At 40.3% G+C, this 15,915-nt stretch overlaps 1 protein-coding gene across 3 annotated transcripts in view; it reads right to left on the bottom strand.

Moving 5' to 3' along the window:
* Positions 1–4,278: 4,278 nt before the first annotated feature.
* The window catches only part of LOC132864369 (E3 ubiquitin/ISG15 ligase TRIM25-like), a 30,770-nt gene continuing 19,133 nt past the window's right edge, over positions 4,279–15,915 (bottom strand). Inside the window, exons 5-6 of one of the 3 annotated variants that reach the window (XM_060897788.1) lie at positions 5,472–5,531; positions 4,279–5,143 (exon numbers count right to left, since the gene is read on the bottom strand). In XM_060897788.1, the coding sequence (XP_060753771.1) occupies positions 4,617–5,143; positions 5,472–5,531 (587 nt within the window). In that variant the 3' untranslated portion in view covers positions 4,279–4,616. Of the gene's footprint in view, positions 5,144–5,471; positions 5,532–11,029; positions 14,720–15,915 lie in introns of those variants that run through there. The other 2 variants (XM_060897789.1, XM_060897787.1) reach the window with 2 other exon arrangements.

The raw sequence follows: 15,915 nt of genomic DNA, 5'->3' as shown, positions 1-15,915 counted from the left end.
CCCATCAGTTTTGGGAACCAAAACCTCTGGGAACCAAAACCTCTGGGCTGCTCCAGTCACTGTGTGACTCCTCAGTTACCCCCATGTCAAACAAAGTCATCCTGAACCACATTTTTTTTATCTTCAGTGAGCTGATATGGGCAGCTGCAAAATGCCTCCACAGGAGGAGGCTTAATGTGGGCTCCATCAAGTTAGTACAACCGAGCAATGGCAAAAACACATTGAAGAATTCCTCCTGCAATCTGTTCTCTCTGGGACAGCAACAGGTGCTTTCCACAGGGGACCAGGATGAATTGAGCCTCACTTTATGGGCATACCTGTACCTCTGGTCCTAGCTCCTCCCTTTCAGGAAGCACCATTGCTCGAGCCACAGGAACCTCCTCTCTTCATGGTTTCAGGAGCTTGAGGTGGTAAATCTGAAGTACATTGCCTCTGTATGTTCACCTGTCCTCATACTCAACTTCTGCAACTCGCCATGTGACAAAGGGTTCTTGCCACTTTGTGAGTAATTTAGACATTGATGTAGATAGTAAAACAAGCACTTTATCTCCTGGTGCAAACAGGGATGTGATTTGGGGCTGGTAAAATTATCTGAAAATTTTAGCTGGGGGTCTGGGGGCCATAGGCCCCCAGCTGGTCCAGGGCAGCGCCCTGGTGGGGGGACAAGGGGGGGCGAAGCCCCCCGAAGCTCCTGGGTTCTGGGGTTTTCTGACTTAAAAATTGTACTAAAATGGCAAGCAAACACACAAGAAAAAACTTGTCATGATTAACAAATTCAAGCCAATTTAATGGTCAACATGCAACTCTGAGCCCCTATAGTAAATTCAGTGATTCTTAACTGGCAAAAAGCCAAAACATGAAACCTAAAAATGTCATTCTAAATTAAATCATCTGCATTAGAATAAATAGAAAATTGTATAAGGAAAAACAAAATTTATACTTTCAATTACTGTAGAAGTTGAACATACCTAAATGTGCCTTTTCAAACAAACATGATGCAACATAAGAATTCATCCACCATTATTTATTAAACTCTATTGCTCCCGGTAGTCTCCCGGTTTGCTTCTTATGTATGGCAACTTCTAATATTTGATTAAGTTACTGCACACCCCATTTAGACAGGGTAACAGGATTGACACAAAAAAATTAGTCATGCATAGACTACTTACCAAAACTGAAATTTTTAAGTAAATATTCTCAGATTCAGTTCATTCTGCCATCCATATAAAAGGTGAGAATATGTAGATCCTTGGCAACAAATAATTTCAATAATAGCTTTTGGGAGCATTTATTTTTGTTATGTGATTAATCACGGTAACAGAACTGACATAAACCTCTGGGACAGGTACAAAAATTAACAAAACATCGAAAAAATATCTTTTCTTAATGGCATTTTCAATTTGTGACATCATATGTCCATTGTGGTTTCCACAGTCTTGTCGTTGAACGTGAAAAAGTTTCAATTCCACCTTTGTCTAACATTAAGAATCATGTCTGAAAAAAAGTCTCTTTTCAGTGGGACAGCCATTTTTGCTCATTTTCGACCCTAAAATTTGCTACAAAATGCACATTTACGAACCAAAGTAGTCAAATTTTGAAATGCAAGGTAGAACTGATAATGTTTTATCATATGAGACCATAAAAAGGTTTTAGAAATCTCAAAATGTAAATAAAACACGTCCGGACAAAAAAAAAATACGTTTTCTGTGAAATTGACTCATATACAGAACTGTACAGTGTTCACTCACTTGAGGATTTTCATATGCAAGAATAAAAATCACTTTTTCACTAAACAACATTCACAAAAAATGTGTTTGCAATTAATTGGGCTCCACTGTTTTTATCATTTCAACCGCGCATCAGACCCTCGGCCAATTGAAAATGTCTTTCATGCACTTTTCTCCCTCATGAGAATTTTGAAAAGTTGGCAAGTATGTATTATTTGCACTAACATTTTAATATTGAATAAACAAATCAAAATTGTGTATATTACCTTACATCCACGCTGTGGGAAAAGTTTTGAGCGAAAATTAAAACTAACTTGGAGTGAAAAAGGTGAAATAATCTGTGATGAAGTTGGCAGAGACTCTGAGGTAAAGTGAGAGGAGGCGGGAGGGGGGAGGGGTCAAGCATCACTGCCGCCTCACAGACTCACTTTCCCGGGTTAAACTCCCACCGCTCCCCCTCTCTCTACACCACTCCCCCGCTCTCTAGCTTTTGTTTTGTTTTCACTATTTGTAAACGAGAGCCGTGATTTAAACTGCTGTTTCTTCGGACGTAACTAAAACAAACTGAAATAAAAACCGCCCCTTCTTTTCCCCTCAGAAGGTTTAGCCTCCGATGCTAATCTTTTCACCACAGCTTTCATAGCGTGCGCATGCGCATCCAGGAAGCAACAGATGGCGCGAGGTCCCGTTGCAACGGCGACCTTCGTCACCCCGCGAAAACATACCCAACTGTCGCACATGCAGTGACGCCATCACCACTCACAGGCTCATTATGGGGAAAGAAATGAGCTGGGTTGTTTTTTCTTCTTCCCCATGTTTATTTACTTTAAACACGCACACCAAACTGATGATCAGGGGCATCTTTACGCTCGATCACGGAGGCTGCCATCTTTCAACTCTTTGTTTGAAGCGAGCTTACGTACAGCTATCTAACAAGCGCATTCATTGGTTGTTACAGAGCGATGGGCCAATCACGTACCTCGTTTCATCTCAATGACGGAATTACTGAAAGTCGGAACGAATAGGATATGAATGCGGATTTTTGAGCGAAAAATCGGAAAAAAATTTTTTTTTTCAAATTTTGAGGTGAAAAAAGCGGAATTCCGCGAATTCGCGGAAAAATCACATCCCTGTGCAAATGTCCATCACCAAACCCTCTGGTTCCTCTTGAGGTTTCTTCCTCATGTTGTCTGAGGGAGTTTTTCCTTGCCACCATCGCCACAAGCATGCTCATTGGGGATAGATTAGGGATAAAATTAGCTCATATTTTAAGTCTTTCAAATTCTGTAAAGCTGTTTATTGTTAAAAGCGCTATACAAATAAACTTGACTTGACTATTATACAGCCCAGATTGCCATTCTTGTCCCTGTAGCAAGTTCTCCTAGCTTAGGTGTCTGTGTGGAGTTTTGCTCCCAAGTCAAGAACATACTGAATTTCATTTTTACTAGCAGAAGGTCTGGTGGCACGGTGGTGTAGTGGTTAGCACTGTTGCCTCACAGCAAGAAGGTTCTGGGTTCAAGTCCAGTGGCCAATGGGGGCCTTTCTGTATGGAGTTTGCATGTTCTCCCTGTGTCTGTGTGGGCTTGCTCTGGTTTCCCCCAAAGACATGCAGGTTAGGCTAATTGGTGGCTCTAAATTGACTGTGTGAATGGTTGTGTCTTTATGTGTCAGCCCTGCAATGATCTGGCAACATGTCCAGAGTCTACCCTGTCTCTCACCCATAGTCAGCTGGAATAGGCCCCAGCTTGCCTGCAACCCTGCACAGGATAAGCGGTTACAAATGACGGATAACAGAAGGTTCCTCCTCCCAATTTTCCCTAATGACATCAAAGATGCCATGAAACGTGCTACCATACAATAATTCAAATGGGAAGAACCACATGGAGGCTTGCAGAACCTCTTTTACTGCAAATAAGAGGGGTTCCAACCAGCTGTCCCAATTTCTACCATCCTCGTAAACAAATTTATGAATCATGTCTTTAAGTATTTGATTAAATCAGTTGACTAGGCCATCCGTTTGCAGATGGTAAATACTGGTATGAATCAATTTAATTCCCAGTAAATAATGTACAGTTTGCAAAGTGTGTGTGACATAAAGGTTGTGCTTTTATCAGTCAAGATCTCTTTCGGAATCCCAACTTGGGAGATAACATAGAAAAAAGTGTTTCCACATCACTGCATGCAGAAATGTTATGTAGAGACACTGCTTCCAGGTATCCTGTTGCATAACCCACTAAGACCAACACAAAGCAGTACCCTTGTACAGATCAATCTAATGGCCCAATGACAGCCATACCAATTCTTTTGAAGGTGATCTCAAATCAGTGGTAAAGGATGCACTCTGCCAGAGCTGAGCTCCATCTCCTTCAACATCATACCACAATGCAATGACAATAATGGCATTCAGTTCAATCACACATATTTTTTTTTAATTCAGAGACTGAATGAACACGAGATTTGACAACAAAGAGCACCCGAGAAGATTTTTTTTGAAAACTGAAGTAGTTTTACTTTTCTAGAAAAGTTACAGTAACGCTGAAGAGGAATAAAGAAAGTATTAAAGCCCAAAGTCATGTGTAGCATAAGTAATTTTTCATAAATCAAAAACGCATTTAACTAATGCCCCTGCATTCTCTCTCTCTTTGTTATCTGGGCTCCATTGCACATCAGCTTTAAGTGCATATTTTAGTGTAAACTGTATAGACATTATTTTTCCCCCAAGCATGACAATTTGTTGTAATTGAATAAAAGTGCACCAAAATGAACAAAGTTAATAATTGCAATAAAGTGATATACTTAATTATAAAATTATTTTATTTAATTAATAATTATATTAATTATCAGTTATACACCTCAGTGATAATTTTATTGAACACTTTTCCCAGCATTTCATTTCAGATCACAAAACCTCATATTTGAGTCAGAACTCAAGAGGCAGACCCCAGCGTATAGAGGCTGAGTGAATGTGGTGTGGACTCTGTGGAGGAGCCTCATCATGTCAGAGACGCTGTAGAAGGATAGAGTTCCTGCACTGTGATCCACATACACTCCTATTCTGGAGGATGCTGGACCTTGGAGATCAGTCTCAATGTTGTTGTGCCAGAACGACAAAGAGAAAGAAGAACACTCCAGACTCCAGGACTGACTGTTGAATCCAAACACACACTCATCACCCTGTCCTCTCCGGCTGATCTCTTTATACGAGACTGATATGTTCACATCACTGTTCCATTCCACCTCCCAGTAACAGCGTCCACACACACTCTCCTTACACAACACCTGAGGCCAGTAGTCAAATCTCTCTGGATGATCAGAGTATCTCTGTTCCGTCCCAATGTGTGTCACCGCTCTGTTCTTCTCAGACAGAATGAGTTCAGGATTTACTGTGTTGGGATCCAGAGTCAGATAACAGAAATCTAAAACAATAAAATATCCACAGGTTAGATGTTAAGCACAGGATTTATAAGAAGTGTGTGAGAGACACCTGTCTGTGTTTCCATCCTCCTAATGTTCTATAGGACATATTTTAAATATTCAATTCAAATTCAATTCAAAACACTTTATTTGTCCCCTGGGGCAATTTAAAGGCACACAGAGAAGTACAGTTAAACGCATAATAATAAAAAATAATTAAAAAACATTAAACATAAAAATTATGACAGTATTACACAAGATCAGTCATCAGGGCAAAATGAATTACAGTAAAGAAATTTGAACACAAATGTGTGTGTTTTATACACCTACACTGCAGAATCTCTTCTCTGTTCTTTTGTTCTAAGGGTAAAATCATGTGAACTGCTGCAGCTGTGGAGACAAGAATGGAGATTGAAAAATGACATGAAAACAGTTTAAAGCAGGGGTGGGCAATTATTTTTTCCATGGGGCCACATGAGAAACAGAAAACTTTGTGGAGGGCCGGACCATAAGGCTGAACTAAATTCTGCATAATATTAATTGTATTTCTTTATATAAAGCAGTAAATATCATTGTTTTTACAAGCGGCTAAGACTGGTAAGAGTATGGAAAAAACGAGGTTGCCTTACAAAAAATGACATTTATTCAATCAAATTTCCCAAAACAATGGTTAACAAAATGTGAACGTTTGTACCTTTTTTTTTCAGTCACATTCACCCCAAAACACAATAAAGACATCACAATATTGTCTTTCTACTCCAAATATCAAGCAAGATACATCATATTATAATAATGATGCCCACATTTGTAGTCTAATCACCTCATTTGGTGTTTTTCAGTTTTTTATTTGTTCAGTGAGAGAAATCTCGTCTCTGTTGGTCTTTAACGAGTGCATCAGAGTCAGGTTGAATGTCTGAGGTGGAGATGCGAAGCACAGCTGACAGATGATCATCAGTCGATTCGGTGTAGGCATCAGATCTACAGATCGGCTCGGGCTCCGGCGCCTGCTGGTGACGTCACACTATGTGATTGGCTGGACCGTTTGAAGGATGACGTACAAGTTTGTGGTTGGTCTGGACAAATTACGGAAGTAGTTATCGCGGGATTAGGTTTCGTGGGATTTCATGTCATGTTCATGTCGCGCGCATTGCGTTTTTGTTGAACACAACTTCAAAATAAAAGCAATGCACATTCAGTCCATGCATGAGGCAAAATTAGAAAATATGTTTATTTTGTAATTTCTAATTAACCTTATGCAGGCCGGTCAGAATGAACCAAAGGGCCGGATGCGGCCCGCAAAATGCCCAGGTCTGCTTTAAAGCATCTCATCTCATTATCTCTAGCCACTTTATCCTGTTCTACAGGGTCGCAGGCAAGCTGGAGCCTATCCCAGCTGACTACGGGCGAAAGGCGGGGTACACCCTGGACAAGTCGCCAGGTCATCACAGGGCTGACACATAGACACAGACAACCATTCACACTCACATTCACACCTACGCTCAATTTAGAGTCACCAGTTAACCTAACCTGCATGTCTTTGGACTGTGGGGGAAACCGGAGCACCCGGAGGAAACCCACGCGGACACGGGGAGAACATGCAAACTCCGCACAGAAAGGCCCTCGCCGGCCACGGAGCTCGAACCCAGATCTTCTTGCTATGAGGCGACAGCACTAACCACTACACCACCGTGCCGCCCCAGCAAGAAGAATATAATTCTTATTTTTGTCTGCCCCTTAGTAAAACAAAGAATCTTAGATGGTCTGTAAATTCCCATTACCTACACCGCATATCAGTTACCTACACCATCAGCTACATATGCCAACAACTTAAAGGAAAAAATAACCAATAAAAGCAAAAATTTATAAGCACAAAACAATAAAAAATAATCATCTACATTCAATGCCAACAACATAAAACAAAAAATAACCCATAAAAGTCAAATTTTACAAGCTCATAACAAATAAAATGAACATCCAGTTAAATTTCACGTGCATATTGTTTCATTTGTCTCTCTTTATGCATTTTTTTTAACTGAAAAATATCGGTACAACACTTTAAATCATTCTGTTGAGAATTCCAAAGTTTTACACCAACAACAGAAATACACATTTGTTTTAAAGTGATGCGAGCAACTTGATGCTTAAAATCAAATCTCCTTCTGTGATTTTCATCTTCTGAGGTAAACACAAGCAACTTCTGCATGTTCTCTGGCAATATTCTGTTCTTGGCTTTAAACATTACTAATAATGTCTGCAGTTCGATTTATCTCTAAGTTTCAATAACCCTGACTTAATAAATAATATATTGGTATGTTCTCTAAACTCAACTTTGTGAATTATTCAAATTGCTCTTTTCTGCATTAAAATCAATGGCATTATATTGCTTATGTATGTGTTACCCCACACTTCTACACAATAACTAAAATAAGGCAATATAAGTGAACAGTACAGCATTCTCATTGTTTTACAATCCAAAACATACTTGACTTTGTTCAGAAGAAAAATATTCTTTTACACCTTTTGTTTAACATATATGAGATTTCCATGTCAATTTTTCATCCATTATAACTCCTAGAAACCTAAACTCCGATACTTTCGCAATGTTAACTCCATTAATAGATAATGAAACTTCATCCTTTCTTTTATTTGCAAAAAACATAAAAATGTTTTTCACATTTAATAACTTATTTTCATCAAACCAAGACTTAAGTTGAACCATTTCATTTTCAATACTTTCAGATAATGATTTTAAATTATCTCCAGAACAAAAGAAATCTGTGTCATCTGCAAACAAGACAAACTTGAATAAATTTGAGGCTTCACAAATGTCATTTATATATAAAATAAAGAGTTTAGGCCCCAAAACAGAACCTTGTGGAACTCCACATTCAGTTGTCAAACATTCTGAAGTATTACCAGCAAAATGCACATATTGTTGTCTGTTCTGTAAACATCTGGTTAACCAGTTAAGGACAACTCCTCTCACACCATATGCATTCAACTTTGAAATTAAAATAGAATTATCTATTGTATCGAATGCTTTCTTTAAAACCAATGAATACCCATATTGTATATTTCTTTTTATCAATAGCTGTTGTGATTTCTTCTATTATATTCATTATTGCTAGAGCTGTAGACCGGTTTGTCCTAAAACTATATTGACTCTCAATAAGTCATTATTTTCGATAAAGCTATCTAATTTTTCAACAAACAATTTTTCTAGCACTTTTGAAAATTGTGAAAGCAGTGATACTGGTCTATAATTGGTAATGTTGTGTTTGTCTCCTGCTTTGAAAAGTGGTATGACCTTTGCCGTTTTCATCCTATCCGGAAAAACACCGGTTTTAAATGAAAGACTGTAAACATAACATAGTGGTTTAACTATACAATCAATGGTCATTTTTACTATTTTTAATATCAATTCCATCACCATCAGTAGATGTCTTACTTTTTGATTTAGCTGCCACAGAAATGATTTGATTTTCATTCACTTCACCTAGAAACATTGACTGCATCACTTTATTTTCCCCTTTCCAGACACTTTTTGTTTGTCCACATTTTTTTGTAATTTCATATGCCAAACTAGGCCCAACATTCACAAAAAAAAGAATTAAATTAATTAACCACTTCATTCATGTTTTTAAATCATCTTATTGTCCTTTATAAAATGGTTGGGTAGATCTGTTGATCCCAATTTGTTCCTTATTACATTGTTCAGTATATTCCATGTACCCCTAATGTTGTTTTTATTTACTCGTAAAATTTTATTATAATATTCCTTTTTCGCTTGTCTCAATATGTTGGTTAACCAGTGGCGGCTGGTAGTCTTTCAAACAAGGGAGGCTGGTCGGTTATGATATTTCCAGATTTTAAAAGAAAAAAGAAAAAACACATCAGTTTTGCCCATACTCTTGCCTCTGATCTGCCTGATTGTTGGCAGCGTCACAAACTGTGAAATAACAGGTTCTTTTGGCCCATTAGCCTACTGTCCAATATACATGATGGTGGTGTTGGGGGGGTATATTTTAACATTTTATATTTTAAAATTGTGGCATGTTGTTTAAAAAGTGATCATTATTGAAAGAAGCTCTTTGTCAGGAACCTCAGCATTCAATGACACTTTCCCTATATTTTACTTATTTTGACTGAGAAATGTTTTACTGGCAATTTTGATAACCCTTCACTTTTAATCCAGGTCTGTAGTGTGAAATGTTCTCGGCTGTGTTTTTGTTTTAAAATGTTTTCCAAATTGTAGCTGTGTTTAATTCATATCCAGAGAAATATATATTCCAATATAATATACTCAGCATAAACATTTTAAATAGATTCTATATTTTTGGTCCATCCATGACATATTACTAAAGTAGCCTATTTACTGTTGTTGATGTGGGTCACTTGCTGTTAGCCAATTCACTTTCTCGTACCAGGAGAGCTGAAAGGAACGAGTATTATTCCCTACCTTTTTCACCAAGTCAATTTGAGGCGTTGGTCTACCCTGCTCTTTAATTTTTTCCTCGAAAGGAAGACTGGCAAATGGCTTCACCAAAATTAAATCAGCAATGCTTGGCATCCGTGCGCAGCTTTCTTGCTAGCTGACTAGCCCCCTCAAGTTCAAGTTCAGTCACTCAAATAAACAAAATTTCTGGAACTAAGATAGCAAACTTGACAACACTATATTTACACTTTATTTACAATGAAAATATATACAAACTAAAAAAGCTGGTAGAAACCGTATGTAATGAATGAAATCGGAATGTAAGCTGATCTCTTACAATACACCACAGCACTTGCGAATCCGCATGGGACTGAACTGAAATTCACCGCTGCCTGTCTATATTTGAAACGAGCTGTCAATCAAAGAAAATATCCGGCCGCTTTCACCAATCACCAGTCTCCTCGCGGAAACTGCCATGTCCCTCCCATGTGAGGCTCGGAGTCCGTGGGCGGGCATTTTCGCAGTATTTGTCCAATAACCGTCTTGCATTTTGAGATTGAAAGAGCATAGCTCCCAAATGCCGTTGAAGTGCACTGAGGCTGGGAGTCCGTGGGAGTCCGTAGGCGGGCGTTTTCACAGTATTTGTCCAATAATCGTCTTGCATTTTGAGATTGAAAAGCGCAGAGCTCCCAAATGCCATTGAAGTGCACTGAGGCTGGGCTGCATCGCGCTGTCACGAGGGGGAAAAACTCACACACACATTAGGCGAACTGGGGAAAGTTATAACGGAATGATTTCACACTGGAGTTGGGTTGAGCACATATATTTCTATGATTCGATGTTCGTCATTTTTAGATGAGGCTGAGCCTCCCTCGTTGTCTTAGAGCAATCGCCCGTGTGGTTAACTTATTTTTTTTGTACTTCTTGTATTGTTTTGCAGCAGTCTCTGTTCTAGATTTTATGAAGTCTCTATAAAGTTTGTTTTTCTTTTTACATGCATTTTGCAACGCTTTTGTTATCCAGGGTTTTTTATTATAAGAATGTCTAGGCATATGTAAAATTGTTGGACAATGTTCATCATGGAAAACTAAATAACAATTTAAGAATGACTCATATGCAGTATTCACCTCATCTATATACACCCCATTTCCACTCTTGTTTTAAGAGGTCATTTCTGAAGGCATTAATTCAGATAGACAAAATCATTATCTCAGTGGGGTGATGTTAAATTAAAAGGCATCAACTATGATTTTCTCCAAAAAATGTCAGATTAGTTTGTAGATTTCTGATTAACCCTTAGATGCACGAGTGACTGGACCCTACACTCTTCCATAAGTGGGTCAAAAATGACCCATATTAGAATCAATGCGTTTTTATGCCACTTTTGTCATTTTGGTTAAGAATAATCACTTGTATAATATTTAGTATTATATTTAGGACCACACAAAAATGATTTCATGTTTGAAATATCTTTATTTTTCACTTAACATTTTTGAAAAAGAAAATTACCCAGAACAGCAATAGAAAAATGTAAACATCATTTTGTGTGTGTGTGTGTGTGTGTGTGTGTGTCTGTGTGTGTGTGTCTGTGTGTGTGTGTGTCTGTCTGTCTGTGTGCTGGGTGCGATTTGCTGGCGGGGATGGTGGGGATCATCCCCCCCCTCTGGTTTTTATCTCTCCTGAAAAAAAATCCTCGGGGACAACCCCATCAATAGAGTGCTTCGAGGTCAGCGCGAACCCAGCGGCGGCCATATTGGAAGTCAAAGGTCACTGTGTCAGTGCATTGTTGTTGTTCAGCGAAGCAAAAAGGGGTGACAATGCCGAATACGTGTGTCATTGTTGGCTGTAGTAGCCGGGGGGAAAAGGGTGGCAAAAGCTTCCACAGACTCCCTAAAGTCGTGACTAACCAGGGAATTGCAGCACAGGAGAAAAGCGAGCGGAGGAGACGACAGTGGCTGGATGCCGTCAACCGATCAAATTTAGGACAACTTGACTGTATCCGGATTTGTTCTGATCACTTTGTGACAGGTAGGTTAAATTGTCTTGAATTTCATAGTTACTAAAATAAATGTGATACAAACTATTATCTTTTCTATGTACTTTCAGCAATGATTAATGGATATATTTGTCACATTAGGTAGCTTATGTCTACTGCAGTGCATTGTTGCATCAAATGGCATTTAAGATCTAGGCCTAGTAATGTTTATGTACACATGCTTTAGTTCACAAAATGGACTTGGGTGAAACACTAGATAGTTCACAAGATCGGTGTATGTCACATGCGGCAACAAGCTGGGGTCAGCTTTCCATTCCTTCTCACTAAAAGTGTATGGATCTACATTCCCAATGAAACGTACCTTCTCAGCATAACGCTCCCGTGCCTGCTTATCCAAACTTTCACAGTGGTGCTCCACCACTTCAGATGTCTAAATTCTTAAAAAATCCAAGCTTCTAAGCCCTCTAACGCGGAAACGAATCGGTGAATGTGTACTCTATGATGTGTACTCTATGAGCGCTCTGGAGCGAATGACTTCCAAGATGACCGCGCAGACCGCAGTGTTACTATTTTTAGCATCATCTCGGAGCACTCTATAAAACAAACAAACCAAAAAAAAAGTTGACATGACAGGCATGTTGTGACACAGTTTTCTATGGTCTACATTGCACTCACTTCCAAAATGACCCAAAGTGGCAGCTTTGATGTTCACGAACGTCCCCAGCAAATAGATACATTGTAGATAATAACAATATCCGGAGTGTGAACGTGGATTTAGCGCCATGAATCACATCCTTACTGATGAGCGCAACAGAATGAATGTATCCACACTGAACAGCCTTCTTTTCCTCGCTGTCAATGGGCCAGACGTGCGTTCCTTCCCTGCTGAGAAATTCGCAGAAATGTGGATTAAAGAAGGGCGAAACGCGGCGGATAGCGCACCGACGGGAAAGCAGAAAAGGCCACATGAACTGCGCCATCAGAGCAAACTGTTCATTTAGTATTCATGTATTTTAGTGATTTCCGAGTCACTGTCCATTTAATCCGGAGGGAGAGAAACATCACAGCAACGCGACAAGCAATGCGAACTTTGTTGTGTGTTAGTGTTCGTGTATTTAGTCAGAGAGTTAGGAAGATGAATTTACTATCTCTGGTTTAGTGTTCGTTTTCATTTAGTGTTATTCATTTGATATCATCGGATGTTATTGAGCTGTTAGCCTATTGTTACCTTAATTTTGTGACGTTTCATGATTAAAAAAAAAAAACATCCCCCCTTCTGTTTTTTTGACAAATCGCACCCTGTTTGTGTGTATGTATGTGTGTAACTGTCCAGTCATTGACAGTTCCTCTCTCTTTTCTCTTTTCCCTGTTTTGCCTTCTTGTCTCATCACTGTATGCAGTTCAGACAAACTACCTGTTTCTGGCTGTGATCATTGCACACAGGTACATTGCATTTCCCACACCTATTCTTGACTTTCCAATCTCTGTTTCTTGGGCAGATCTGACACCTCTTTCTCTTTAGTTGGCCCTGTCTGCTTCTTTCCTGTGGCTGGGTTGTGGCTTTTGTCACCCCACACCTTCCCATTGCTTCAATAATTGGGGCTTGCAGTTGGGGGCAGCCTTCCAGTCGACTCCTCATGTGTGGTGTGACAAGCTCCTTTGACAGCTCTTTGAGGAAGAGCCGTCGTGCATTGGTGATGCCGCTCTTGAATTCTGGGTGCTGAACCGTGAAAAAGGTGTAGGCATTCAGGGTGGCGATGTCAATTATGTTGTACCACAGCACCATGGGCCACCTCTGTGTTTGGCGCTTGCAGGTGTACGTGCCAACCATCTGGTCAACGGTGTCTACACCTCCTTTCGTCTTGTTGTAAAACAGGATCACTTCTGGTTTTTTCTTTCTGCTATTTTCATCCACTACTTTGTCGTGGTGCATCGTGCTCAGGAGCACAACAGCTTTTCCTTTTTTTGTGACATAGCTGACCATGGTAAGGCCGTCATTGAATCCAAACTCTGTGCTGTGAACCTCCCTGGACTCGGAAGGCTTCATCAGAGGAGGGATGTCTGGCTTGTTCTGACGTAGAGTCCCCACAATAGTGAGATCCTTCTCCAGGAGATGCTGCGCAAGAGGCACACTGGTGAAAAAGTTATCCATGGTGATGTTGCGACCTGTGTTTCTAAATCTACTACACAACTGCTGGACAATGTTTTCCCCCAGATTCTTCTGAACTTCTTCCCCTGGTTGTCTCCCCATGTAAACTATGCCATCTATTGCATAGGGGATGCGTGCATCACAAACCCAGAAGATCTTTAGGCCGTACTTGGCAGGCTTGCTTGGCATGTACTGTTGAAACTTGCACCTTCCCCTGAATGGCACAAGCTGTTCGTCCACAGTGACACAATCACTGGGGATGAATCGCTGTCTGCAGTTGACCAGGAACAGGTCCCATACATAGCGGAAGGCTGCCATATGGTCTGTTTCCAGTCGGGTGGCTCTGGTCCTCTTATCATCGAAGCGCAAGGTACGGCGAATGTCTTCAAATCTTCCAACAGCCATAGTGGCCTTGTACATGGGATTATGTAGAGGACTCCCAAACAGCTCACGGACTGATACATCCCAGTTCTTCTCACTTCCTGCAAGCAGGGTCAATCCAATGAAGGCCATGAATTCATCTTTGGTGACATTTGTCCATTTTTTTCCTCTAGCTGTTGCTTGTCTCCGTCCTTCCAAGTTTGTGCACTTCATCACCTCTTGTATTATATCATCAGTGATAAAGAGCTCCCATGCATCTTTTGGTGAGACAGTGGTGCTAAGCCCTGGTGCAGGCCCTGACCGACTTCTGAGGATATTGTGGCTCTGTGTTCTGCCCTGGGTGGGAGGTAACTCGCTCCAGTAAGAGCCCTTCTGACTCATTCTGTTGGACATGATTTGGACACTTTTTTCTTCAGAGGACACAGAAGAGGAATCTTCTGAGTCAGATTGATCCTGTTCAGTTGGATTTCCAGTTGGACGACTGCCACTGCCACCTGGACAATAGTCTGGGTCCTCATCATCAGAAATTTCAGAATCAGAGTCCAACCCCGTTACTGCCTCTTCATCATCCAGCATCTGTAGGACCATTTCAACTGTGTCTCTAGCAGCCATGACACCTTGGATGAGGAAACATAAGAGTAATGTTTTCAATAGATCAGTATGTAGCTATCAGTAGCGGCTGGCTTTTGTAAAAGTGAGGGAGGAAGGAATGCTTGGTTGAAGGTCACGGGCCCCAATGCGACCGCACCTGCTGGACCGGCTATAGTTACACGCACGGGTTGAGTTGATAATAGTTGAAAAACCTATCATTTTAACGGGGTGTGTACACTTTTTATAGCTGCTGTACACATTACTTTCAGGTGTTCAACACATCTTTCTCTTTCAAAATTCTCTCAAAATCTTCCGTATTTAACGAAGCAAACCTGGCGGCCATGTTTGTAGCTCAGCCCATGGAAGGGTTTTGCAAGCAAAACATTCACCACGTCCTCTGTTTCCATTACTTTATTCGTAGAATATCTATAACATAGTCAATCCACTTCCACCTCGCCGTTCTCACTCTGACTGCCGAAGTGCCCGAGTCACCGGATCTAGAAGTTAAGTTTGATAAGATAACCCCTCCCCCCAGGCAGCTAAGGCCTCTACTTATTGGTTCATTGCGCAACTAGGGCTGCAGCCTATTGGTTGATATTTTGTAGCACTTGTCAGATCTCTTAGCTAGTCCCACCCTCTTAGAGGAGGATTTTCCTCCTCTCTCTCATTGAAGTCTATGTTAACCACGAGCCGCCAGTGCCGGAGACTGTTTGAATCGGAGTGAATGGGAGCCGAAGGGAGGAAGATCCTCCGTGCAGTAATTTCTAATAGCGAGCGATAGGGGGTGCTAATGTAATTTCACCCAGAGAAACGAATATAATGTACATGTCGTATTTGGCAGTAAAATAGTAATATTCAAGGACAGCAATTCATTAAATTGGTCAAGACAATTTCAACTTTTTATTCTTAGAATTTTTAAGGAGGATCTTCCTCCCTCTCCTCACTGGAGAAGCCACCTGTGGTAGCTATATAAATAAACACACACACACACACACACACACACACACACACACACACACACACACACACTATAGGAATGTTAGCCAACTTAGTTAACTAGCTACTGTTAGCTAGTTATAAAGTAGGCTAATTTGTTGATAAATAATAATAACAGTCATGAAAGACACACACACAATATTATATGAAGTTAATACTTACACGTATCAGCTCTTGCTGTGTAAAATAATCTTCCTGAGGAGTGACACTTCTGATATAGTCTGTG

This window comes from Neoarius graeffei, chromosome 17, assembly GCF_027579695.1.
Source record: "Neoarius graeffei isolate fNeoGra1 chromosome 17, fNeoGra1.pri, whole genome shotgun sequence".
NCBI lineage: Eukaryota > Metazoa > Chordata > Actinopteri > Siluriformes > Ariidae > Neoarius > Neoarius graeffei.
This window is presented reverse-complemented; position numbering and strand designations above follow the sequence as displayed.